The following is a 27,980-nucleotide window of genomic DNA, read 5'->3' as shown; positions in this document are numbered from 1 at the left end:
TGCTGTGGGCTCCCCTAGCATGTCGGGTGTCCTCTGTGTTAGTTCTCAGCTGTGTCTGTCTTCTCTGCAGGCTGTCAGCTCCGTGAGGGCTGAGGCAGTGCCTGGGTGGCTAATTGTAGGCTGGAAACAAACATTTGTTCAGTGAGGGAGGAGCAGTCTCCTGTGCGCATGTGACAGGCTGGATAACGGCTCCTGTGGGGGATGGTGCCTGGTGGGCTGACAGGAAGACTGGTAGGGCGCTTCTGTGGATATTGCTCTTTCTTCACGTGTGTGATGGAGACTGGTTGCCCCCTGCCCCATGTCCCATCCTTCCCTAGCCAAGAGAGCCGTAAGAATGGGGTTATATTACCCTCAGGTCCTTCTCCTGGGGTCATTCTTGTGTTGTCTCTCCCCATTTTTCTAGTGTGGAATGTTCTTGCATTACTTTCTGCAGTGTTGATATTCTCTGTTCTTACACTTGAGGCTCAGGAAGAGTATTTATAGCCTGCCAATGTGGGGTCCTGGGGACATGTTCAGACTTTCATCCTAAGGATCATTTCCTGATGAATAGGAAGCTGGGTTTGTTTTACTAAGAAAAATCTGCATGTGCGTGTGTGCGTGCATAGTAGTATATATAAGTCTGTTTGTCTATCACTGTTGGGTTTAGAAATCAACTTTTAGGGCACCTGGGTGGCTCAATGGGTTAAAGCCTCTACATTTGGTTCGGGTCATGATCTCGGGGTCCTGGGATTGAGTCCAGTGTTGGGCTTTCTGCTTGGCGGGGAGCCTGCTTCCTCCTCTCTCTCTGCCTGCCTCTCTGCCTACTTGTGATCTTTCTCTGTGTGTCAAATAAATAAATAAAATCTTAAAAAAAAAAAAAAAAGAAATCAACTTTTATGGAAACAAAAGAAGGACTTGTCCCAAACTCCACAATGCAAACACGTCTATTTTCTTGGTAGAGTTTAGCTTGCTAAATCCAGATATTAGTAGGCGGAGGAGGTCACGAGGATCCAGTGACCCGGAGTACTTTGTTTCTCCTGAATCAAAAGGTTCACGGATATCCTGCGGTTCAGGTGTGTTAATACCAACACTCAAAACCTGTCCTAAACAAAGAACTCACTGAATACCACCATCTTATTAATCCTCCTAGCCCTTTTGAAATAGTTTGGAAATATCTTCTAGTTCAAAACTAAGGGCCACGGAAAGGCTAATTAACATACCTAGGATGACTCGGCATACTTTATGAAATTTGGAATAAGAGCTAAGAAGATGGACTTAATTTTTTTAAATCAACACAAAGCAATTGTGTAAAAATGCTGTGACATTTGCAGAGAAGGTCAAGACATCATTCCTGTTGTACTTTGTGGCTGCTACTTAAGCTTTTAGAAAATCAGCACATTTTGAATTAGTATTATTTTTCAGGATTCTTTGATCTTTTTAGAGAAAAAGGTGGATTATTAATTATTAGATTTTCTTGTTAATTAACATATCATTTCTTCCATCATCCGAGGGCAGAATCTTCAGCTATTCCTCAAAAGAAACTGTCAGATATTAGGTCAATCAACCCAGAAGTAATGATTGAGTGCCTGCTGGATGCCATGGTAGGCTTGCCAGCTTTGTCTCCATGAACAAGGGTGCCCATGCCTTTATTCTTATTTGTCCATTGTCTTTCTGAACAATTTTCAGATCAGAGGGATGAAGAGTTGCCCACCTTGTTGCATTTTGCTGCGAAGTATGGGCTCAAGAACCTCACTGCCTTGTTGCTCACCTGCCCGGGAGCCCTACAGGCATACAGTGTGGCCAACAAGCATGGCCACTATCCCAACACCATTGCTGAGAAACATGGCTTCAGGGACCTGCGGCAGTTCATCGATGAGTATGTGGTAAGGTCAAGGTGGGAGAGGTCTCAGGAATGAAAATGCACTCTGTGGTCCTAGGGCCTACCTGTTCAGTAGAGATACGTGCCTCTTCTCTGGCAGGGCCAGTTTGTGTGGGCTTAAGAGATGCTCCCTGGAGTCCCATGGACCTGGGTCCACATTCCTGCACCAACATTTGTTGGCCATGTGACTTTGGACATATCACGTACCCTCTCTCTTTTAGTTTCCTGAAGTGCAGAAGGAAGGTAATGCTAGTTCTGCTCATAGGGTGGTTTTCAGGATAAAAGGAAATAATGGATGTAAAGCATTGAGGTCCACCCAGAGAGATTTGCAGAGACATTTAAAGACTGAATATGCTGCAGATTGATGCTGATCCCTCTTGCCCAGCCCCACCCCATTCCCCAAGGCACTTTGGTGGGCTGCTCCCAGCTGCCTTGCCGCCATCATGTGCAGGTGAACTGTTGGGATTGGTTCTTAGCAGAGACCACAACAAAGCTCTGCACTTGAGGCTTCCCGTCAGGCCAATTGGGAGGTCCCCTGTTATGCTAATGGCCTGTCTCTCTTTCTGAGCCTCTGCTGATCCTAAGAGAGATATGCCCTGTTTCTTGGCTCACCTGGTTTTGGACCTCCAGATCCTCCTTAATCATCGACTTCTGGGAACATCTTCGAGTTCTCATCCACTGTCTAGTCTTTGCTCCATGCCCCAGTATTACTTCTCTTGTCTTAGAGACCCCCATCCTTCCTGACTCTTCCCCTGGAGGAACCAGGGTTTTCCTTCATAGTGGGGACTCTCAGTCTCTTGCGTGGGGCAGAGACCTCAAAGGAACCATAAAGACAATCTAATCTTGCTCTGTATCTCCATAAAGGAGTGAGCCTACACCTCCCCAGAAACTTAATTTCATGCTGTTATTTCACAGTCTGCAAGGCAGTGACTCACTAAGGCATGGAGGGGGGGCTCTCCACAGTTTGGGGGTTGCATAAGTGTGTTGAACAAGTAGAATAGCCTGCGTGTCGTTTTGGGCACCTTTGACATAAATGACGCTAAAAAGTATTCACCGTCCAGGAGTATTTATTCTGCTTTACTTTGAAGTCACAAACGTGTAAAATGCAGTGCATCATTTCCACGCCAGTAGTTTTTATTGGGGACATACTGTGTTCACAGTCATGACTCCTAGTTATTGAATCTATTTGATTGGCAAATGCCATGTTTTACTTAATGCTCACTGCAGCCCTTGGAAGTTGACAGTATTGTTGTCTGTCTTTAACAAACAAGGAGAAGATGGGGCTTAGGAAGGCAGAATAATTGTGCCCGGGTTGCACTCTAGCAAGGGTGGAGATGGGACAGGAACCTAGTTTGATGCCAGTTCTGGGGCTTGTTCTTTTGTTCTACGTAACAGGGAAGTGGAACGATGCCTTTTTGGTTTGCACCAAAATTAATTGGGTTCCCGTTTCTCATACCTTCTTTGCTCTCTAGCCGTAATCACCTTCAGCCAATGCATCTTCAGCATTGCTACCAAAAGGTCCCTGCATGTTTTTATGACCTCTAAGGACTGTCCCGTTTCCTCTTTCCACCACATTGAAACCAAATGCCAGACCTTGAGTCTCCCAACATCTCACAGCCGTCACCTGGGCCAGTCGTTCAGTCGCATCAAGAAACCAGCAGGTTCTGTCAACAGCAGATGAGCTCCCTCGAGGTGGTGTGATGAAAATGAGGATTTTTGTGGGTATTGCTGAAATAAGGTTGTGAAACACCAAAATTTCTTACCAGGAAAAGTTGTGCAGAGTTTCAGAGAAGCCGGCTTTCTGCCTTTGCCACCACAGGGAGGCAGAAGGATGGGCAGTCTGTCTGACTGCAGGGCCTTTCAGCCAAGGCTGTCTCTCCTCTGGACACACTGCGTATGAAACCAAGGCAAGCACTTGGCAGCAGCCTGCTGGAAGGAACAGGGACTAGGGAGTGAGCTTCTGAGGGCCATCTGACTACATATCAGGGCAAGAACAACTTAGCGGCCACCATTTCATTCGGATGTCTGTGTTGTTACAAGGGTTACCACCTTGGAGATCATTGATTTCCTTTGGAGGAACCAGGGTGTAGTAGAGAGGTCAGAAGGCAGGACTGCATGCCCTTAAGTAAGGTGCTAGTTTTTTCTGAGCTGTGGTTTTCTCATGGGTGAACTAGTGAATATTGCAACTTTCTCAGGCAGCTATGGAAAGAATGACATGAGGTAATGTATAGGCAAACACCTGGCATCGCACCTGACTCTTAGTAGGTGGTCTTGAGGAAGCCCTTAATTTGTACCCTCAGCTCCTCAGACGTTTACTGCCCATCTCTTGTGTGCATGACTCTGTGTTTAGCATTGGGAGAAGACACAAAGATTAAAACAAAGCACACAAGACAAACAGACTTGGAGTCTGGCCTCCAGGAGCTTGCGGGCTGGTGGGACAGCTGAACGCTGACCCGTGTGAACCTTTCCTCTTTGCCTGTCCCAAGTGCACGAAGGCTTCCCTCTTCCCAGAAGGCCAGAGTGTCTCCAGGTGCCTGTGAGTCCCGTCTTCTCTTTCAGGAAACTGTGGACATGCTGAAGAGTCACATCAAAGAGGAACTGATGCAAGGGGAGGAGGCTGATGCCGTGTACGAGTCCATGGCCCATCTCTCCACAGACCTGCTCATGAAATGCTCCCTCAACCCCGGCTGTGACGAGGAGCTCTACGAGTCCATGGCTGCCTTTGTGCCTGCTGCCACCGAAGACCTCTGTAAGTAGCACAGCCCAGCCTCCATCCTTCTGCTGAGCCATGGCTTTCTTCCTTCTCATGGACGGCAGGGGGGAAGTCCCTGCTTACCCCCGCTCCACCCCAAACAGACGAAGATCCTGTTTTGCACAAAGTCATGGCTGTCATCATGGGCTGTGACAAGCACACTCCTTCTCCAAACTTCCTTTGCTGGGCCTGATGAGTGATGGGAGAGTGCAGGCAAGGGCTGGAGATCAGAGTCGATGGAGGCATTGACTTGGGATCTGAGGGGCGAAGTCTGTGGCTCTTAGCCCTGTCAGTCCCAATGGGCCCTTTTCTGTGGTGAACATTGCATGATGTTCTCTTTGGTACCCTGATGTGCCATTCATAAATAATCTAACCTACCTATGCATGAAAATTTAGAAATCAAATATGTGCCCTGATTGAAATATAAGTTAAAGGAGAGGGAGGGTTCAGATTGCCTGTGCATGAGGACATCATGAAAGGGTCAGCTGCAGGCACCCACACCCAGAATCACTGCCAACGTTACGGCATCAAATGCTGAGCGACCGACGTGAGTCTCTTGTATCCGCGACTCATGTACCTCCGGCAACATTGGCACCCGTGCCTGGGTTTTCTTATGTAGTAAGTGATTCTTCACACTCTCCATTTTCATAGTAATTGAATTCCTGGAAAATTCCATGCATTCTAAAACCATGCAGAAATACAAGTTGTAGTTATATGTGAAGTAGTTTAGTTTCTAGGCACAGAAATTTATAAGCAGATTTTTTTTATTACCTAGCTCTAATAGATTCATATATACTAAACTTATTTCTAAAATGTCACATCTTTTTTTTAATAATTCTTTTATAAACTTATAATATATTATTAGCCCCAGGGGTATAGGTCTGTGAATCGCCAGGTTTACACACTTGACAGCACTTACCATAGCACAAACCCTCCCCAATGTCCATAACCCAACCACCCTCTCCCTAGACCCCTCCCCCCGGCAACCCTCAGTTTGTTTTGTGAGATTAAGTGTTTCTTATAGTTTTGTCTCCCTCCCTATCCCATCTTGTTTCATTTTTTCTTTTCCTACCCCTTAGACACCCCATATTGCCTCTCAACTTCCTCATGTCAGGGAGATCATATGATAGTTGTCTTTCTCCGATTGACTTATTTTGCTAAGCATAATACCCTCTAGTTCCATCCACATCATAGCGAATGGCAAGATTTCATTTCTTTTGATGGCTGCATAGTATTCCATGGTATATATATACCACGTCTTTATCCATTCATCTGTTGATGGACATCTAGGTTCTTTCCATAGTTTGGCTATTGTGGACGTTGCTGCTACAAACATTTGGGTGCACGTGCCCCTTTGGATCACTACATTTGTATCTTTAGGGTAAATACCCAGTAGTGCAGTTGCTGGGTCGTAGGGGAGCTCTATTTTCAACTTTTTGAGGAACCTCCATGCTGTTTTCCAGAGTGGTCGCACCAGCTTGCATTCCCACCAACAGTGTGGGAGGGTACCCCTTTCTCCGCATCTTCACCAGCATCTGTCATTTCCTGACTTGTTAATTTTAGCCATTCTGACTAGTGTGAGGTGGTATCTCATTGTGGTTTTGATTTGCTAAAATGTCACATCTGTAGGACAGGATTTTTCTTGTAAATTGTTTTAACAAATTTTGCCCATTTGGGGGGTTAACTTGTTTTTCCAATTGTAAAAGTAATACATTCTTATAAAAGCTTAAAAGAAGAATGTTATAACAGTTACTAAAAGTCTTTATGACTCCACCCAAAACCAACTTCTGTAGCACTCCTAACGGTTTGTTGGGGATATTTGTCCATATTTTTCTTTGTACCTACTGATATTAAATTAAGAAATACATATGCGTATGTACATTTGTACAGATCTGTACAAATGCATGTATATATGTAAATGTATATCATAAGCAGTTTTTTTTAAAAAAAGATTTTATTTATTTATTTATTTGATAGACAGAGATCACAAGTAGGCAGAGAGGCAGGCAGAAAGAGAGAGAGGAGGAAGCAGGCTCTCCGCGGAGCAGACAGCCCGATGCAGGGCTCGATCCCAGGACCCTGGGATCATGACCTGAGCCGAAGGCAGAGGCTTTAACCCACTGAGCCACCCAGGCGCCTCTAGGCAGTTTTTTTTAACCTATATGTATGGCTAGGGAAATCCTTAGAAGTCACGAGGGGCACAAAACACTTCATAGTCTAGTACAGTGCCTTCCATGGGCAGAGTGTCTGCGTCTCTTCTGCTTCTGCTAAATGCCGGTATGTAGTCTCCCCTTAGCTAAGGTCTCACCTTCCCATGGACAGCTGGCCCACAAGCCGAGGATCCTCCCTCTGACCCATCTTCGGAAGGTCAGTGCTAGCTTAATGGTATGTCACAATGCCTACGTCATTTATCTCATATGTCAGTGTTTTATCATCTTCTGTCATCATAAGAAGGGTAAATACAATAAAATATTTTGAGACAGAGAGAAACTAGGTTCATATAAACTTTTTTTCCATAAACCTTTTGTTGCAGCATATTGTTAGAGTTGTTCTATTTTATTCTTAGTTATTATTCATCTCCTAATGTGCCTAGTTATAAATTAGGAACTTCATCATAAGTATGTGCGTATAGGAAAAAATACAGCGTATGTAGGGCTTGGTAGTATCTGTGGTTTCAGGCATCTGCTGGGGGGGCTTAGCATGTAGCCCCCTCGAAGGATAAGGGGAACTTCTGAGCTATCCCTCCCTCCATCTTGGTGACAACCTAAAACCCCTTCTTAGATTTTCCAAGCCTCCCCTAGAGGGCAGTGCCGCTGCCCTTCAGAACCACTGGTCTAAATAATGTTGGACTTCAGTGCACAGTGTTGGAGCAGGAGGACCTGCCATGGGCCCTCAAAGAACCTTCTTTATATGTCACTACCATTTGCTATGAAACGCTAAGCACTCTGAAACACGGCCTAAAACTTAGGCTTCCTTCCCTCTGGGCTATTCAACAGATTCAAGAAAGGCGAGACAAATACCCATCAGTGTATCAGCTTTATTGACAGGGCTTTCTAGGACAGTCTGGATCGAGTATTGCCAGCTTTCAGCTGAGAAGAAGATGGAGGGGCTCTGGGTGCACGGGAAGGGGGGTGGGCTTGTGTTTCCCACCCATGAATGGAAGAGCAGGTGCCAAGAAGCTGCCTTGGAGTGGAGGGGTGTGGCCAGAGGCAGATCCCGACACCAGCAGGGCCCTTGACGTGGCAGCCCCAGCACCTGGAAGCTGTGGTCCAGTCATTGTGAGGTGCTTGCTAGTTCAACTGGCTGCCTCTTGAAGAGTGGGGAGAATGCGGGAAAGCTCGGTAGAGGCTCCCTTCCTGCACCTGATGGGGAGGACTGGACATGATGGTAGAAGCTCTTCCTGGATGAGCCACCACCTGCCCGGGGCGGGGGGGCGGGGCGGTGAGGAGAGAGGGCATCATCCCCCCATCCACATCCTCTATCTCACTGAATCTTTTAAGCCACATAAGAATGCTTTGATGAGGGGCGCCTGGGTGGCTCAGTTGGTTGGACGACTGCCTTCGGCTCAGGTCATGATCCTGGAGTCCCGGGATCGAGTCCTGCATCGGGCTCCCAGCTCCATTGGGAGTCTGCTTCTCCCTCTGACCTTCTCCTCGCTCATGCTCTCTCTCACTGTCTCTCTCTCAAATAAATAAATAAAATCTTAAAAAAAAAAAAAAGAATGCTTTGATGAACCTGCCCTTTATAAATGAGAAAACTGCAGCACAAAGAGGTTGAACAACAGTCCCAGGGTCTCTCAGTGGCTAAGTGACAGAGCTCACCTTTGAGCTCAGATCTCTGTCTCTAGGGCCATATTCTTTATTCTTGGTCAGAAGTCTCCATCAAATGCCATAAGTGTTAGTCCTGGTTTCTTCTGAAGAAGTCATCTAGCCACTATAGCCCCGGCCGTGAGGTTAGCTCACCAAGTGGCCTGTGGTGATCTCAGCACTTGACTTCTATCTGTCTCTCCAACAAGCATTTCTGGAGCATCTCCTGTGTTTTAGCTGCTTGCCACTTCCAGGTGTTGGGGTGATGAGAAGGGCCAATATACTTTCCAATCTGGACCAGAGACCCATTCACAAAAGAACATTTGAAGGACAGTCAGTACCTACTTGGGAGGCCCAAGATTGTGTATCAACATTTCTGCCTTGTGTCCTTACTGTGGGGCAGTTGAAAAGTTAAAGAATGCCCCCACTTCACTACCTGTTTTATGTTGACACAGAGGCTTAACACTTGTTTTCCCCCTGGACACTCCAGCCCCGTGAAAGCTGCGGGTTTTGCTAAAGGCAGCCACAGCAAGGGCAGTGAACCTCTCCAGCTCTCCCCAGGGCAGCAGGGGACTAGGGAGAGAGCCTGGTTTGTGGCTGTTGGTGACATGTAAAGTTACAGGGGGTTGGGGGGTTCTACTTGCCCTGGAGCTAGAAGGAGACCACCAATAGGCAGGCTACAGAATTTGGTTGCTTTGTGGCTGGGGAAAAGAAGATCACTGAATTTTTCATTTGCCAGATCGTATAAACTCTGAATTTTCTGATGCTAGACCTGATTCGGTTTATGTTTCTCTCTCTGTGGTTTAATCTTGGTAAGGACCACTTACCTATTGGCCCAGGAGGAGCAGCAACTTGGACCTGGGGAGGAACTGTTCCTTTTATTACCCGTGACCCTCCAGGAGAGAAGGCAGTCTAGTTCATTAAAATGCGGGACAAACTGATTAATCTCAGACAAGTATTTGCAACACCACCGGGCACAGTAATAGCTTGCAACATCTGCCAGGCCTTTCCAGTAAGCAGACTGCTTTCATCTCATCTGTTATTTTGTCCAAGCATCCTCGGACTTGGTGGATAGAATTAGCTCTATTTCACAGGGAAGAAAACTAAGGCTCCAAAATGCAGAAGCTTGTGCCAGTCCCACTGAGGGAAAACTGGGTCAAGAATCTGGGTCTGCACATTCCCGGGGACAAGTCTGTCTGCTGCCCCGGAGGAATAGAGGACTCTCCTGGCCTACCCTCCTAAGATCTGCATTTTCCAGCCCTGGGAGAGACACTTAGACAGGAGCTCTTTCTAAATGTCCTAAGAGCCATGTTGATCAATGTCCCACCTTCGCTACCACTGAACCCTAGAGGCTGAAAGTAAATGTAGTAAGGAGTGTAGGCTATGTTCATTCCTGCATTTGTTCCCAGGACGAGCATTACGGAGGGCAGGTTTCAGGTGAGCTCTTTACTGCTTCTTTGGAGGTCACCCAGTGGTGTCAGGATAAATCTGCCTCTTTTCTGCCTTGAGTTTTGGAAAAGGGGTAGGAATGAGGTCCCCACAAGCACTAAGTAGGAAGGTTGGGAGGGAAAGGCCCTTGTTGAATGAAGCGGGGTGTGGGCATGCTGTTGGCTTCTGACACTGAGATTTTGTGGTTCCGCTCCAGGCTCTCCTTCCTTTGAACTTGCAGGGGCGTATACACACGCGTGCACAAGCATGCACACCCACACACTCACACCCTTGACGCTCGCTGTCTTTAGTTTAGCTATGCTGCCACCAGGTGGTAGCTCCCGGTCTTTGTTACCAGACCTTCAACTTCTCTCCCGGTTCTCTGGAGAATTTTTTGTTCAAGACAGATTTAAACCATCAGCTTCCTAACTTTACTATATAAGAAATAAATCTCCTTGTTAGAGGTAAGTGTATTCAGATGCTAAATAGAAATGAAGGCTGACCCCAACCCAGTGGGGCCCAGGGAGGCTGAAGGCACTGGCTGAGTTCTGATGCTTCTCTTCCTCCCGGTGTGCGAGAACTGTGTCGAGGTTGTAGGCCCTTGGTGAAGGCACGCGGGACTGACTGTGTTAAAAGCTAATAAGATAAAATCTCCACCACCAGCAGTGACCCTGCTCCCCTCCGGACCTGGAGAGCCATGGGTCACACTCTCCTGGGGGCACGGCAAGCAGATGGCTTCGCACTCTGGTTCTGGACCTGCTTCTCTGGTTACCGCCTCCCACCTCAGTTAGGAAGCCCGCATCATCCACAGTGATGTGCGAGAGCTCTGGAAAATAGAAAGTCCTCTTGGGTTTTGTGGGGTGGAGTGGTTTTGCTGACCTTCCAGTGCAAAGACTTTCCTGAAAGGTGGTGGCGAGACACCTAGTAGACGGCCTGAGTGCAGGACGTGTCGTGTGGGAGCCGCCCCTCCCGGCTGCCCTCTCCTACCCTGGCTCCTCTCATCTCCTCGTGCTGTTCCCGCTGCCTGGATTGCAGCCCGGACACCTCCCTGTCCATATTCACGTGTTTGTCCCTCCCTAATTTGTCCCTTTGCACGGTCATTCCTTCGGCAGTATTTCTCAAACCTCTCGTGTGTTTCAGCCACTGTGCGGGGTGATGGGGAGTCAGTAAACAAGCCGGCATGATCCCTGCCTCCCAGAGCTGTCCTTCTAGCAGAGAGCCGGGCATGAAACAAAAGCACCACGATGCTAAATCTAGAACTGCAAACCCCCCGCGGTGGCCCGAGGGGGCAGCTACGGATGTGGGGAGTGAGGGGAGGAGGGTGTGTGACTTAGCAAGTCGTGGAGCGCCCCCCCGCACCCCTGCATGCCCACCGCGAACTCTGCTCGTGGGTGGATTCCTGCCCAGCGGAGGGTCTGTGGGCTGACACAGAGTGCTGTACGGAGGCACTCGACTGCATAAGATATCCTCCCGACTTCTTGTTTCTCCTAGCCTGTCCGTCCCCAGCTCCTCCTGCGTCGTGACCCATGCCTCCTTAGCCCGTCATTTCAGATTGCTCTTTCCCTTCCCTCTGTGTCTGTCTCCCTCTCTGTCTCTCTCTCCCCGGTGTGTGTGACCGCCACTCCCTCTCCCTGTCTCTCTCCCTCCCATCACTTCTCCGTCAGGGTGTGGGGAAGTTGGATGGCCTTGCCGATGTCGCCCATGAAAGCACGTTATCCCCCTCCTGGCTGGTAGAACCAGCCAGGTTTGTCGAATGCTTTCCCAGCCTGCTTCTTGCCCTAAGGCTCTTTTTTGGCTATAAAAATACTGGGTGAAAAGATAATTCTCTTGGCCTGCCTTCACGCTTTGAGAGCCTTTCCAGGAGAATGGCCTCTCGGCATCTGACATTTTACTATAGTAGATACTGATTGGGTTTTATATTAAATTAACAACACAAAATCTGGATGAGTTTCCACTGCAGCTAAATGATCTAGATTTATGTCCCCTGAGGAGTATCCTATGGGCTTCCTTGAAAATTCATTATTGCTCTCAACTCATTCCTTAATTAAACACCTGCCTAAGCTTTCTCTCATCTGTTCAAGCTCTTTTCTTCCCAGGCATGGGCTCTTCCTGACTGCCATCACTCCTTTCTGATTGTGCCAAATGAGGTACAGCGTAATAATGCTGCTGGCTCTTCCCCGGGGACTTTGGCCCCTTCATCTCCTTGTTATATGTGTATCTTTTTCCTTCTGTCTCTGCTGAAGTGAAAGAACTTTGTCCTTTCTCCTTAGACCAGCATGTTTCTGGGCTTTTTAGTTTATTTTTAACGGACAGGTGGTGATGGTTAAGTGCTTGGAATCGGAAATACAAACCTTGAGCATCCAGAAATGGAGGATTCCTTTACAAAATGTTTTTTGTCTGGAACCACACTTGCAGGTCTTCACCTGAGGAATTTAGGGTATATCTCAGTCAATCATGTGGCCCTCACTATATGCCTGATTTGTATGTGCACAAGGGGTTGTCACCTTTAGAGTTGGAGAGAGTCTCAGTACTCACGAACTTCCAACAACTGGACACTTTCTTTATTATTACAAAGGTAGGGTCTATTATTACTAGGACTTACTCCCTAATACAGATATGGCAAATAGTGCCTGAAAAATAATTTCATGTGCCAGTGTCTGTTTGTTGGTATCAAGTGCCTGAGGGGCTGGGCTGAGGATCCTGAGACCAGAAAGAATGCCATGACTGCTGAGTGTTTGCCTTGAGTGTATGGAATCGGAGGCCAATGTATGTATTTGCTGTTCTTGGTCTAACTCAAGGACACTTATGTTCAATCCAGTATCAAAAGAATCATTTTACTTAAAATATAAGCAGAACGAAAGTCATTTTTAGGTAACTTCATTTGAGGCAGTGTGCAATGCCTACGTCTGGCCAGGGCTGCTGAGTCCCCATGTGGCCATGATGGACTTGCTTGAGGTGGCCCTAATCCCTGGGTTGTATTGCCCTTGGCAGCCTCATATGGGGAGGAAATTTGGGGCAGGAAACTTATGCTGATCCTTGGTTCCATCTGTGGTAGGCAGAGTGAGAGCCCCTGAATCTATGAATGGGCTAGAAGACCTGGCGGAGGAGGAGGAAAGTTGCAGCTGGGATTAAGGTTGCTACTCAGCTGGCCTTGACATAAAGGGAATGTCCTGAATGATGGGGGGTGGGCTCACAGTAGTCACAGGGGTCCTTAGAAGTGAAAGAAGGAAGCAGCAAACAGACCACAGATGGTGCCACGAGAACAACTCAGTCCAGATAAGTGTGCTGCCTGGCACTGCTGGCCTCAAGAGTAGAGGAAGAGAGCCTCGAGCTGAGGAATAGAGAGAGGCAGCCTCTGGATGCTGGAAGGGGCAAGGAGGCAGGTCCTCCCCTAGAGCTCCTGGAAAAGATGGCAGTCTTCTCAAAACGTTGGTTTCAGCCCAGTGAGACCCATTTCAGATTTTCAAACTACAGAACTATAAGGTAATAAATTTATGCTCTTCTCAGCCACTGTGTTTGTGGTGAATTTTTTATAGCAACAACAGAAAACTAGTACACTAGCTGCCTCAATATAATAATGGCATCCATTAATATTTAGTGCCTCGCACTGTTGCTAAATATTTCATAAGCTTTGTCTCCCTCAGCCCCTACATTTTTCCTATGTGGTGGGTAGCAGCATTCTTTATCCCCACTTTACAGACATATACAGCTGTGTGATCTCAAGTATCTTGCCCAAGAACACAGAGCTAGTAAGAGTCAGAGCCGGGCCTTGAGCCTGGTTCTCTTGGATACCAGCGTCCATGCAGGTAACCACCACCTCTGACTGTGATGCCGACCTGCCTTGGTCACTCAGTCAATAGTGTCCTCACCTCTGTTGCTTGTCTGGCTTCAGTTGCTGCTCTCCTCTGACTTATGATGGTCTCCTGAGTGTGGATGATTCCCTTGGCTCCAGCCCTTGTCAGGGTCTTGACTGGGGATACCCAGGCTTTCTCCTGTGTCTTAAAACCACCCTCCTGCACCCTGCACCCGTCCTATTCTTCTGGCCATGCCTCTGGTTTAGCCTCTGGCTTTAAGATCAGCCTCTACTACCATCCTGGCAGCATAGGATGGAACCAGAAGGCACTGAAGAGCTACTAGAATTTCCATGTTCATTGCTGAGCCCACAAATAAAGAACATGATGGGCCTCAGGAAAGCACAGGATAAATGGGCACGGGACCTCCAGCTCAGGTCTGGACTGCATGGGCAGAGCCTTGGCAAAGGAGGAGAGAGGCCTGCAGCTCTGTCCGTCTCGGACTTGATGTTCCAGAGCCAGGGTCCAGAAAATGCCCGGCAAGCCTTGTGTGTGAGTCAGATTTCCACACATAAATCTATTACAAAACATTGGCATTTGTTATCTTAAGATTTCCCCTATGCTCTAAGTATATTCAAATAGAAAAATGTTTTATGGGTGTAATAGATGTAATTCTTCTCTAGGAAATGTAATACATATGATATTTGAGAATATGTGTGGAAATTCAGATATTACTGAATTTAAGCATTTATTACTCTGATGGAGATTTGACTTCAAACAAAGTTACTGTGAAGAATAAATATAGGGGCACCTGGGAGGCACAGTTGGTTAAGCATCCACCTCTTGGTTTTGGCTCAGGTTGTGATCTCAGGGTTGTGAGACTGAGTCCTGCATCAGGCTCTGCACTCAGTGGGGAGTCTGCTTAAGACTCTTTTTCCCACTCCCTCTGCCCCTCCCCTGCAACATAAAGCAATAAATCTTTTTTAAAAAGAAAAAAGAAGAAGCATAAATTGAGCATAAACTGTTCTCTGCTTAGGACATTAGCCTGGGAATGGAATTTAATAATAAAGACAACAGTAATAATAGTAGTAGTAATAACTGCTTGCCTTACTTAGCACTTTTCTCTAGGCTAGGCACTGTGCTAAGCATTTGGCCGCCTTCTCACGTAATACTCATGGCAAATCTATGAGATACGTACTACTCTTATCACCGTTTTACAGACAGGAAGAGAGAAGCTGAGAGGATTTAAAGAACTTGACCCAAGAAAATCATGGGCAAAGTGTTAATGTAACAGCTATCATTTCCCCTTCTGTTCGAGAATTTGACCTTCGCTTGACTTTCCAGCTCTGTTACCCTGGAAACGTGATAAGAGCCAAATGTCAACTATGTTTCTAGGCAACATTGCTTATGATAAAAGTGACCCCTAATTGGTTGGTAAATTGCATCTGGAACTGGGAGGAGCTATGTGTGCACTATGAGGACCCGGAAGGGATGGCATACTTTGGGCTTCCCTGAGAGCAGTGACTCTGGCCTGCTCGTGGAGACCCTGGAAGGCTGCCTGGGGAGTGGCCATGAGTAATGTCACTCCTGTGGGCTGGGAGGCTTTTCACTAGGGTGGCCCCTCCACCTGCCTGACCCGGATCTCCTCTCCTTGCCCACGAACTCCTGGACTGGCAACTGCCCTCGAGAAGGAATGCTGCCTGGCGCCGACCTGCTGGCCTGTGTCCTGCGTCCTCCTGACTAGATTGGTGCCACCATGGCCCCTGGTCATCTTGGGAGACTGAACCAACAGATGGATCTAAGAAGTCTGCTTGGTGTCAGACTGGTGGGTGTCTTAGTCCTTTGTCCAGGAGTGGAAGAATCAAAATTGGAGCCTTGCATTTTGACCCTAGTGTCCAAGCCTCTCCTCACCCTTCCAGCATGGCTCAGGGAGAAGAAATGACTCTAGTAAGGTCACAGGACTTATATTTAGCAGGTCTAGTTAAGGTGTGATTACAAAGGAAAAAGATCTGTCACGGGTGGCCCATTTAGCTCCACCTGGGTCACAGTACCCAATGTGCATGGCTCACAGGTGTCTCTGGAAGGTGACATAGTCCATAGGTGAACAGGAAAGGGTCAATGTAGGTCATCCCTGGGGGCCGTGCTTCTTTAGTTTTCCCATTGCATTTCCTCCTCTGCTTTTCAAATCTCCTCCCCTCCTCTTCTTTCTCCCCTCCCCTTTTTTTTAAAGAAGCCCTTTTTATTTTTAACTATTTTTAGACTTAGAAATTGCAGAAATGCCAGTGTTCCTGTATCCCTTTCATCCAGGTTTTCCAGATACTAGCTCTTGTATAACCGCAATGTAACTACTAAAACCAGATCAGTGTTGGTGCAGTACCACCAACAGACCTCTAGGCCTTGTTCACGTCATACTAGTTTTCCCTGCCCTGTAGGAGGGATGCTAGACGCTGATGGGATCTCAGATGCTGAGACTACAGAACATCTCCCAACGCATGTGTTTATTTCTCCTTAGTCTCCTCCAATGTGTAAGTGTCCCTCAGTCATTCTTTGTCTTGAATGCTAATCATTTATTTTGTAGACTGCCCCTCGGTTTGGGTTGGTTACCTGTTTTCTGTGAGTACACTGAGGTTGTAAATTTTTGGAAGAATACCATAGAAATGGTGTTGTGTCCTCCTCAGTGCATTGTATCAAGGGATCTTGATGTTGATATGTTTTATTAATAGTACTCATTGTTTTTTCCTTTTTAATGCTTTCATCCACAAAACCCCCAGCATATTAGGATGGGGGTCATCATACTGGGGGCAGAAGCCTGTACCCTTGTGACATTAGCACACCAGGTCCAGCCAGGCCTGGTCATGCTGCAGCCAGTTTCTTCCACATTTTATTTTTCTAAGACTCTTTGTAGCTTCTTTAATTGTGCATCGACCTCTTGGATGTAGAAATCAGTTCTCAAATTGAACTTTGTTAGTAAAAATAGCTAGGCTGTTGGGTGACTGTGTTACCATTGTCAAGGGGAATGGTTGGTTGTGAAGCTTACACTCTGGTGTTGCCAGCCTGGGGGTTTGGTTATTGGTGATTGAAATTGTCCTGGTCCTTGACTGTGGGGTTTAAGAAACGAAACAGAGGATCATAGGGGAAGGAAGGGAAAAATAAAATAAGATAAAAACAAAGAAGGAGACAAAGTATAAGAGACTCTTAACTATGGGGAAAAAAACCTGAAGGTTGCTGGAGGGGAGAGTAACTGGGTGACAGACATTAAGGAGGGCACGTGATGTAATGAGCACTGGGTGTTGTATGCAACTGATGAATCACTGACCTCTACCTCTGAGATTAATAATACATGTTAATTAGTTGAATTTAGAGAAAAAAGAAAGAAAAGAAATTGTCCTGGTGCTGCTTTACCCAGGTTTTTGGAGATGCTGGAGTCTGAGGGGGCTGTGATTTCCTAGAGGGTGCAGCACCAGGCCTGCGGAATTTCTCCCTCCCCTCATCTCTAGGGTGTCTGATCCAAGCAAATCTTTACTTTGGGATGGATTCCTCTGTGTTTTATTGCTGTGTGAATGAGGAGTTTCAAAAGTAGGCTGGGTCAGGGTCAGGTGGCTAGGAGGGTGCGGTTTGGGGTAGGGGTGTTTAGAGGCAGAGTAACACAGTGTCTTTGGCATACACCTTTCGTCCCACCTTTCTAATTCCATGGGGGAAATAAAACCACAGTTCAGTGAGTTGAACAGCAAATTTCAAATAAGTAAAATTATCTGGACTCGAATTTTTTTTTAAGATTATTTATTTATTTATCTGACAGAGAGATAGAGAGCACACAAGTAGGCAGGGTGGCAGATAAAGGAGAGGGAGAAGCAGGCTCTCTGCTGAGCAGGGAGCCCAATGCGGGGCTCCGTCCCAAGACCCTGAGATCATGACCTGAGCCGAAGGCAGGCACTTAACTGAATGAGCCACCCAGGCCCCCCTTATGAATTTTTTTTTTTTTTTAAGATTTTTACTTATTGGGGCACCTGGGTGGCTCAGTGGGTTAAAGCCTCTGCCTTCGGCTCAGGTCATGATCTCAGCCTCCTGGGATGAGCCCCCCACCCCCATAGGGCTCTCTGCTCATCAGGGAGCCTTGCTTTTGCCTCTCTCTCTGCCTGCCTCTCTGCCTACTTGTGATCTCTATCTGTCAAATAAATTAAAAAAATCTTTAAAAAAAAAGATTTTTACTTATTTATTTGACAGAGAGAGAGCATGTGCAGAGGATGAGGAACAAGGGGAGAGGGAGAAGCAGGCTCCCCCGCTGAGCAGGGATCCTGATGCGGAGCTCAATCCAGGGATCCTGGGGTCCATGAGCTGAGTCGAAGGCAGATACTTAACTGACTGAGCCACCTGGGCGCCTTTGGCCTTGTATTTTTTTAAAAAGTGAATTATGTGTCAGTTCTTACCACAAACTTAAGTTCTAAAATTAAAACACCTCCAGGTATGTTTCAGAATCAGTTCCATCACCCTGATGTCTCTGTGGCTTACGTTATAGAACTCAGTGGTGACAGGAGAGTTTCCTTACTTGGAACTGCAGAGCTTTGGACTAGAGAGTGTCAAGGTCCATTACAGCCCATGTGATGTCTCCGCCGTGTCAGGAAACAATAAACCGAAAAGGTAGAAAAAAGTAATTGGTTTTTCTTCTTCTTTTTTTGCATAACATTTAAGGTAACATAAACATGACCCAAGTACTTTATTTCTTTATCCAATTTTTTTCAGTAGATTAAAAAACTCAACTCTAAAAGGGTGAATGGTGAAAAATCCTTCTCCAGTCCTTGTCCCTAATCTTTTGAGTTCTGGGAAACCGCTGATCTTAATTTTTTCCATCTACTTCTAGAGCTGCTTTTTGCATATATAAGCAAATACAAAAATAGAATCTTATTCTCCCTTTCTTGGAGGCAATAGTTACTATATTGATTTTCTAAAATGTTTTATTTGTTAAAGATTCTGATCTATCAAGAGTATTTCTTCCTTTCTTTCTTTTTGTCTCAGAGTTTTAAAAAATTACATATCATAGCCTGCCCCGAACCCCCTCTGGAGTCTAATTTTCTTCCTTCCCTCTCCAGAGGTAACCATTACCATGAATTCAATGTTTATCCTTCCCAGCATGTATTGTTTTATAGGCCTTAAAACTTTATATAAACCATATCATACTGAAAACACCAGTCTGCAGATTTTTCATTCAATTTTATGTTTTTTTATGGTCATATAATTTATATTTTGATTATCACAGAAGTATGAAACTAAGAGCTGTGATATGTAATAATGTAATGTCTGGTCCCTAGAAAGTTTAAAATCTGTCATTTTTTATAATTAAAAAAATCAGTTAATCTGATAATTGACAGGTGAGCCACAATTTATTTTTTTAATAACCTGAAATTATTTTTGCTTCGAAAATCTAATTGTATATATTTGATTTAATTATCTGGATCTTTAAAAAAAAAGTGTTAATAAAGTTTTTCTCATTTATGAAAGCTCCAAAAGCCACCATAGATAATTTGGAAGACAAAGGTATGTATAAAATAGAAAATAAAATGTCCATAATCTATACTACTTCAGAAATAGCCACTATATGCATTTTGGCATATTCCTTTCTAGTCTTTTTTCCTAGGAATATACAAATATTTTGTTTCGGGACACCTGGGTGGCTCAGTCAGTTGAGCATCTGCCTTCCACTCAGGTCATGGTCCTGGGGTTCTGGAATTGAGTCCCACATCAGGCTCCCTGCTCTGTGGGGAGCCTGCTTTTCCCTCTGCCTCTGCCTCTGCTCTCTCTCTCTCTGTCATGAAAAAAAAAATCTAAAAAAAAAAAAATAAATATTTTGTTTCAAAACAAGGATTATGTCATATGACATTTATCATCCTTAACATTACTTCATGACCAGGACCTCTTTTCAGGGACTGTTCTTGGGAAATGTGACATAAATAGTTGCTTTGAAGTCTTCATACAACCACCAGATTTTATTTAGCTGGTCCCCAAAGATCAAAGTGGTAAGCAAATGGCATATCTATGTATATTGATTAAATTCAAACCATTTTTTCTCCAAGTTTACTATTTCAACTTCAGTCTACATATTTTGCCTAAGTCCTCATTGTGTGATATGACTCAGTGATATGACTCAGTGAAAGTGCAATCTTTGACAATATCAAGGCTCTACTTTTAATATAAGGCTGAAATTTTGCTCCCCAAAAGCATACTTCAGATACTTCAGAGTCATAAAGTAATAGGCCCTGTTGGTTATTTGGGTTATAGTAGAAAGCTACTGTGAGACCTGAATGGTTTTCATACACAGTTTTGGTCTTTGTGGGTTCTTGTTTAATAATGAAAACTAAAGATCCGTGTGTTTCCTCCTTATAAATAATCATGTCCCTGGGTGACCTAGAAATAGAATTCTTCTGCTATGCTGTTGAGATGGCACTACGGTGCTAGGAGTGGCTCCAACATCTTCTTTTTAATTGTTGCATACAGTTCCATTGTTTGAGTAAACCAGTTTTATCTGTTCTTTGTTACTTCTGCTTCCCATTGGTGTTTGGTTGTTATAAACAATGCTATATTATCCATTTAAAAATTAAGCCCAGGGGCGCCTGGTTGGCTCAGTGAGTTAAGCCTCTGCCTTCAGCTCGGGTTGTGATCCCAGGGTCCTGGGATCAAGCCCCGCATCGAGCTTTCTGCTCTGCAGGGAGCCTGCTTCCTCCTCTCTCTGCCTGCTTCTCTGCCTACTTGTGATCTCTGTCTGTCAAATAAATAAATAAAATCTTAAAAAAAAAATTAAGCCCTTTGTTTCAAATGAAGACGAGCATAATATCTATACCTTTTGAGTCCTGTGGTCTAGGAAAGGGCCTGACAGTTGTGAATGTTGCTCTCCTCTATACCTCACACTCACAGGGGGTTCTTACTAAGTAGATAGATCGTTGGACAGATGGGTGGACGCATGCATGCGTGGGTGGGAAGATGGATGGATTTGTGAATTCTTGGATCTCTTGGTTCACGATCTCTTGATTCGTCGAATCTTGTACATCCATCTGTAAAATCTCCTTGCCTATGTGAAAGAACAATATCTAAACTCTTAGTTTCCTTCTCTTATAGATGTTGAAATGCTTCAAGCTGGTACATCTAATCCAATCCCTGGAGATGGTTTCTCTCGGACCACTAAGGACTCTATGATCCGCAAGTTTTTAGAAGGTAATTCGCAACTGTGAGCAGGGAAACAAAAAGAGGGAAAGAGAAGCAAACGTAAGAACATTGGCTGGTTCCATGTGACAGTTGCTCCATTCATGGAATGGGCTGCCATGTACCTGGCATATGGCGTGATTGAAGGCACTCCATCCTTGTGAGCTGCCCATCAGCCTGTCACAGTAGGCCAGGAAGGAGTTCATACCACCGGAGCCACTCATGTGGGTAATAAGCTGCATCCAACTAGACCTATTTTAAAATGCATGGGCTTATTTTTATTTGACTAAAGCTTATTGATTACTAACTATGAGCTACTCACTGCTCTGGATGTTGGACCAGAGGGCACAGAGAAGAATGAAATGTGATCAAGTGCCCTCAGGAGACAACTTTCTGGAGAAGGTGGAGAACACAAAGGAGTGGATGCAAACATTGTTAAGTTGAGCCTATCTTGCGTCATGGTTAAGAACATGAACTCTGATCTGTATTTAGTTCCCCCTTCAGCTGGCTGGAAAACCTTGGATAAACTTTCAACTCCTCTGGGCCTCCGTGTCCTCAGGTGAATGTTGTGAGAATTAAATGATGTATTGTCTAGGGGGCCTCAGAGCAGGGCTAGGCATAGAGCAAGCAACGAAGGTTTATGATTGTTGTTGTTATTGTCATTATTATTATCATGGAAGGTCAGAGAGGGAAGGTGTTCAGTTGTGTTGCTGATTTCTTAACTCTGTCCAATCATTTACAGTTAATGGGAGTGGGGTCTGTTGATGAAGTAGGCATAGAAAGCAGGATGCTAAGAGGATGTGGTTCAGGATGGGAGAAGCAGTTTTGACAGTGAAGAGGAAAGAACAGTTCTGAGTAGTGGTAAGTAAACCATAGCCTGGCTAGCTGCCTGTTTTTATAAAAAAGTTTTATTGGAACACTTTATATCCATTCACTTATTATTGTCTATGGCTGTTCTCATGCTGTAAAAGCAGAAGGGAACAGGCACCTTGGGAATCACTGTCACTAGTAGGGTAGCCACCTGCTCCCCCAGGATGCCTCATTTTGTTAACATCAGACAAGCCTCTCCAGAATTTCTTCATGCCCTTGTACAAGATGTTCAAAGATGAACAGGTGGGAACTTCTCCACTAGTTGGAAACTTTCTCGAAGGGAGAACATTAGAACTCAGAGCCCCTGGATAAGTTGGGACCCCGGGTCAATGAGTCTTCTGGATCCAGGACACAGGGAAGCCAAGAGTGGTCTCCCCACAGCTCAGAAAAGAGGCAACTAAAAAGCTTCTGATAAATCACTGAATTGGAAATCTTGTAGGAAGAAGGCCCAAGCTTTATGCATTTCTGTATCTCAAACAGGCATTTAATAAAGATCTATTGATAGCAGTGTGGTGCTGGGGAGAAGAAGGAAATGAGAGGAGAACCCCTACTATGTGTAGGCACTGAGCTGGGTGCTTTTCCTCTACTGTCTCATTTTGTCCTCACAGTACATTGTGAATAGGTCTCAGAGGGAAATCAGGCTCAGAGAGGGTATATGAGGTGCCTGAGGTCACACAGCTCACGTGGATGAGGGGCGATGCATATGGTCGGGTCTGCCAAGATTCTCAAACCCACTGCAATCGGGTCCCAGCACAGAGTATCGCACCAGGAAGTGGGCAGCAAAAACCTTATGGCTGTGGGACCCCAGGGACAGAGGGGGAGAGGCAAGCATCTTTCTGATTGATGGATGGCAGAGTGGGGGGCAAAGGTTGCAAAAAAACCCATAGAGCATGGAGGTTGAGACAGGTTCTGGAGCCAGCTTTCCTGGATGCCAACTAGCTTTACGTAACTATGGGCCTATTATTTAAATCCCCAAGGGCCCAGCTTCTTCAATTGCGAAACAAGAGTGATCATAGTTCTTCCACCGTCTAAGGTGACAATGCGGGTAATATACTTGGAACAGCACTTGGCACAGAGAAGTCCACAGCAAGCATTTGCTGTGGTCATTTTATTGCTGGAACCATTGTTGACGACAACTCCTGGCTGCCCTCATGCTGCTGCCCAGGCACCAGAGGGTGGTTCCAAGGGTCCTTTGGCTTTGGGGGCTATGCTCCCTTTTCTCTAGTCCCAGTAGGACGAATAACTGAATGCCAGCAGTAAAATTAAGATGATAGAGCCTAGTGCTCACTCCCTTTCACTTAATTGATGGTGATATCAGTGTTTTCTCAGTTGCTTCGCGTGGGGTTCTCAGTAGCACATACAGGAGACGGTACAGGGGAAGATCTTTGCTGAAGGGCAGTACTGGGCAAATAAGTTATGGTCACTCACTCTGTTCTTATGACTGTCAATCACCCAGTTTGTTTGGTCATTGCTTTCCGGCACTTTTCTCTGTGTTTCCAGGTAACAGCATGGGAATGGCCGGTTTGGAGCAGGAGCTGCACCACGGAGGTCCAGAAGAAGATGTGTATCACACGGTGGATGACGATGAGGCCTTTACTGTGGACCTGGCCAACAGACCCCCTGTGCCGGTGCCCAGGCCTGAGGCCGGTGCCCCTAGCACTCACCACCTGCCTGACAATGAGCCATACATTTCTAAAGGCAAGTGTGGCAGGGAGTGATGGTCAGTGGGCTCTTTGGGGCTACTTGACGAGAATTCCCCTCATCCTCTTAGCTTCTGAACCACTGTGCTGAGACTGTGCTTATCTGAATGGTCTCTAACCAGCCCTAGGAGATGGGGTTAGAGCTCAGGGCAGATTCTGGAGCTGGCCCACGGGCCATGGTCAGGGTCACTTCTGGCTTTCCCAGACATATTCACGTGCCGTATGAAGACAGACCTCTACTCCAGATGGCAAGAATGCTGGTATATTTTTATCTCCTCAAACTATTAAACTATTATTAATTTTTAATAGTTGACATTTATTGAAATCTACCAAGAGTACTCCATCTGGAACATGTCATTTCATCTTTACAGTAATGTATTAGGTAAAGGCTGTTATCATCTCCATTGTACAGTTGAGGAAGACAGAGACCTACTGGGGTGACTATTACCTTGTAGCAGAGTCAGGATTTGAACTCAGGACATGAGATTCCACAGTCCTGGCTTTCAGCCACTATGCTAGGCTGTCTACCTACATACACTAATACAAACTGGTGAGAGCCAGGTCTGACTTCTTCACAGTGGTCCCCGGGATGCCAGTTAGATGCTGACGCATTGTCAGTTTCGCTCTCTTTTAAGACTCAATTGTGTTGAGAGGATTACAGATGCTGTAAGAGCTAGGAATTGGCAGATCTATGCACCTGACCTCCATTCCCTTGTTAATAGCATTAAGAAGTTGTGGGAGGTGTGACAAAAGGAGATCACGAATTGGGAAAGTAACCCTCAACCAGAGCTTCAGGTACAGGGTGACCAGCTACATATGAAATTCAGACAAACAGCAAGTAATTTCTATCTCAAATATTGCATTTTTTTTTCAGTTTTGATTTTGAGTCGCACTTCCTTTTATTCTCCAGTTTCAAGGTGCTCCAGGCCCAGCCCATGTTCTTGTCCACGTTACCCTTTTCTTTAACGACCCATCATACCCTCTGGCTGGCTTTGTCTTTCTGGCATCAAGATCCTGTCTGTTTGGGATGCCTTTATTCCATAATCCCTCTAGTTTTGGCACCTTTGCTGCCTCCTACGGGAGGTGTGTTTTACAGAACTGCATACAGTGGCCCAAAATGTGAGCCACCGTTTCCATTTTTGCATAAGATTTTGGTCATTTTTCCAGTAAATATCTAAAATATTTTGAAGCCTCTTAGAAAGAAATCTGATTTGGCTTTTACCTAGAATATTCTTTATTTCATAGTTTTCGCAGAAAAAAGTCAAGAGCGGCCTGGGAATTTTTACGTTTCCTCAGAGAGCATCCGGAAAGGTAAGTCCCATGTGCTCAGCTTCCTTTCGTATGACCTGAACTTCCAGGTGGCGAGAGCATTCGTGTTTCAATAATTCGCAGGTGTAACGACTCCTCAGCCCTGAAACACAGAGAGGTCCAGGGGACACCTTGCATGGTCTGTACTGATGGTGAGGGGAGAGGAGTAGAGATTGGGGCACCTTAGAATAGCGTACAGATTGATCATACCGAGAATACAAACATACTAGAATGTATCTGTGACAGCACACAAAACAGTGTAAATAGTGAGATTGGTGCCAACAGGATGAAAGTGGGTGGCTTGGCCCCCAGGCTTTATCTAAGGATACAGCCTTACCTGCTATTTACTTACACCAGCTGTACTGGCTAGGCAACACTTTCATTCATCTTTTATTTAAGAGACATTTTGCTTGCGGTTGGGTAACATTTTTCTTCCCTTTTTTTCCTCCTCAAAAGACTTTTTCGGGAAGTATGAGGAGATATGCCCTCCTTTTTTTCTTAATTAACTTCTGTGTACTAAAGAGAGACACTCCATGTTATCCCATCGAGGATTCTTATGAAAAGGAGACACGACACCATCTAAGCTTTGGAAGGCATCCCAAGGAGTTAGGTAGCAGGAGAGTGGAATTGATGGGCATATGCATTTTGCTTTCTCCCCACACCCTTTCATCACAATTAAAGACAGCCTCGAAGAAGGCAAGTCTGGGAGAAAGGTTTGTAGGTGTGTATAGACAGATGAGTGAATGGCTGGGAAGAACGACAGATGAACTTCTTTGAAGTCCTCTCTCATTTTCCTTCTTGCTCTCTCCTGAATCACAATGTCCAGAGGGGGTTCTGCTAGAGAAATTCAGATTCAGAGATAGCCCTGTGTGAAATGAGCAGTAAAATGTCAGGTCATCCTCATAAGCCCCAGTGGCCCGATCACGTCTGCAGGGAACTCATTCTCCACGGAACTTAATGGACTCACAGCTGGAGAAAGATAGGGGTTGCCTTCATATTTTCTGAGAATCTCCAAAGCAGAGAACCATGACTTCGTCATGTGGAGGAGAGGTTGGCAGAGGAACAACCCAAGGAGAACCACTTAATTTATACCTGGTGACACTGGAGATAGATCCTGGTTCCATTGACATTCCAGTCTTCTTGGGTATTTCATGTCCATGGGTCCACAGTCATGGTGCCCATGCAGTTTGGAGGCATGGAGGAAAGTAAAGGGCCGGAGCATCCTGCTTTCCTGTATTTTCTCCTTCTCTGAATTTCCTGTATTTTCTCTTCTGGGAGTGGATTTTAGTCTAAAGCAGCAGTTCTCAACCACTGTGCTGCCTCTCAGAGGATACTTGCAATGTCTGGGATATTTTTGGTTGTCACAGCTGAGGCAGGGGAGGCTGTTGGCTTCTAGTGGGTAGAGGGGATGGCCTGGGATGAGGCTATATCCTACAGCATATAAGATGCCCCCGCCCCAACAAAGAACTCTCCAGTCCAAGGTGTCAATAGTGTCGAAACTGAGAAATTTAGTCTCAATGGCTAATGGCTAATGGCTTCTTGGTCATTCAGGTTTGGGGGTTCTGTTGACTTGCCCAGTGGGTGCTGTTCCTGCCTCCTAAAATGCTGTGGCCTTGTCTACTTTAGTATAACAGGCTTTGAAGTCATTAGCTGCTCCCCCCCTCCCTGATTCGTTGTCCTATGCCCCCCTTCTTCATTCCACATGGAATCGTTCTCTTGAGATGCATCCTCCTGAGCCTGTGACCAGCCTCGTTAACCCCACTTGCCTGCCTGCCCTCCCTGATCGGGGAGCTGTCATCCTGAGTTTTGCCATCCTTTGCAGAGCCTCTCATCCGACCATGGAGGGACAGGCCTCAGTCAAGTATATATGACCCTTTTGCTGGGATGAAAACACCAGGCCAGCGGCAGCTGATCACCCTCCAGGAGCAGGTGAAGCTGGGCATCGTCAACGTGGACGAGGCTGTGCTCCACTTCAAAGAGTGGCAGCTCAACCAGAAGAAGCGGTCGGAGTCCTTCCGCTTCCAGCAGGTAACCGGCTTTGTCTGGTGGGTTTCAGGTCCTTTTCATCACTGGGCAAAGGGGAGGATGGGGTCAGCGCTGTCTTGTGTGCTGCTGTAATGGAGCCCCTGTGGCCAGGCCCAGGATGGGTGTTTTGAGTGTCATTGTGAATCCATGCGTGTATATGTCTGTCCTCTGTCATCTGTACCCACACGGCCCCCAGGCTGAGAACTGGATGGCTTTGCCAGTTGTCGTGAGTCTAGGGATCAGGAACAAAGACTTACCTGTCAACCCTAATTTTTCAGCTGCCCCTTCCCTCTGCATGTGGTCCTATACTTTGGCTTTCTGGCCTTTTTTCTTTTCAGAACCTTTCTCTCTACTCCTAGTGCCAGCTCTCTCACAGAACCGTCACACCTTTGAAGTCAGAGAAGCTGGACTGTTCCCAAGAAATAGAACTAAGACAACAAAACAAGTCACAGACCAAAAATCACCCACATTAGAGCATGCTCACACACAAACGGTATTTCTGTAGGCACATATACAAAAGCAGAGCCAGAGGTCAGGAGATGGTACCTCAGGGCCATCGCTAGGGTGACCATTCAGGAGTCTGGGATTGGAGGATGGGGCTCCTGGAGGAGACTCCTGTTTTGTTCTTTTAAAGATTTTATTTATTTATTTGACAGAGATCACAAGTAGGCAGAGAGGCAGGCAGAGAGAAAGTGAGAGAGGGAAGCAGGCTCCCTGCTGAGCAAAGAGCCCGATGTGGGACTCAATCCCAGGACCCTGAGATCATGACCTGAGCCAAAGGCAGCGGCTTAACCCACTGAGCTACCCAGGCGCCCTCCTGTTTTGTTTTTTAAATATTATTTATTTATTTATTTGAGAGCGTGTGAGCAGGGGGAGCGATAGGCTGAGGGAGAAGCAGACTCCTTGCTGAGCAGGGAGCCCAACACAGGGCTCGATCGATCCAGGGGTCCTGAGATCATGACCTGAGCTGAAGGTAGATGCTTAACCGACTCAGCCACCCAGGCACCCAAGACTCGTGTTATTTTTGTAAGAATCTATATAACTCCATACGTGTACTTCATGCACAATTTAAAGCAATTGGAAGAACTCAGACTTGACCTTAGGAAGCATATCCATGGTCCAGCCCTTTCGTATTAGAAAGAAGAAGCTGTGCCTAGGGCGTTAGGGGACAGGTCCAAGACCCCTCACCTGGGAAGTGGAGGGAAAGGCAGGATCGGAATGGTTGCTTTTTCTCTCCATCTCCCCATGGTG

At 46.0% G+C, this 27,980-nt stretch overlaps 1 protein-coding gene across 3 annotated transcripts in view; it reads left to right on the top strand.

The window, feature by feature from the left end:
• PIK3AP1 (phosphoinositide-3-kinase adaptor protein 1) overlaps positions 1-27,980 on the top strand; it is a 113,242-nt gene that overhangs the window by 60,909 nt on the left and 24,353 nt on the right. For all 3 annotated transcript variants that reach the window (XM_059398241.1, XM_059398243.1, XM_059398242.1), the window contains 6 exons: positions 1,666-1,862; positions 4,418-4,607; positions 20,743-20,838; positions 23,197-23,394; positions 24,642-24,707; positions 26,527-26,732. In XM_059398241.1, the coding sequence (XP_059254224.1) occupies positions 1,666-1,862; positions 4,418-4,607; positions 20,743-20,838; positions 23,197-23,394; positions 24,642-24,707; positions 26,527-26,732 (953 nt within the window). The remainder of the gene's footprint in view (positions 1-1,665; positions 1,863-4,417; positions 4,608-20,742; positions 20,839-23,196; positions 23,395-24,641; positions 24,708-26,526; positions 26,733-27,980) is intronic.

This window comes from Mustela nigripes, chromosome 4 (genome assembly GCF_022355385.1).
Source record: "Mustela nigripes isolate SB6536 chromosome 4, MUSNIG.SB6536, whole genome shotgun sequence".
Classification (NCBI taxonomy): domain Eukaryota; kingdom Metazoa; phylum Chordata; class Mammalia; order Carnivora; family Mustelidae; genus Mustela; species Mustela nigripes.
This window is presented reverse-complemented; position numbering and strand designations above follow the sequence as displayed.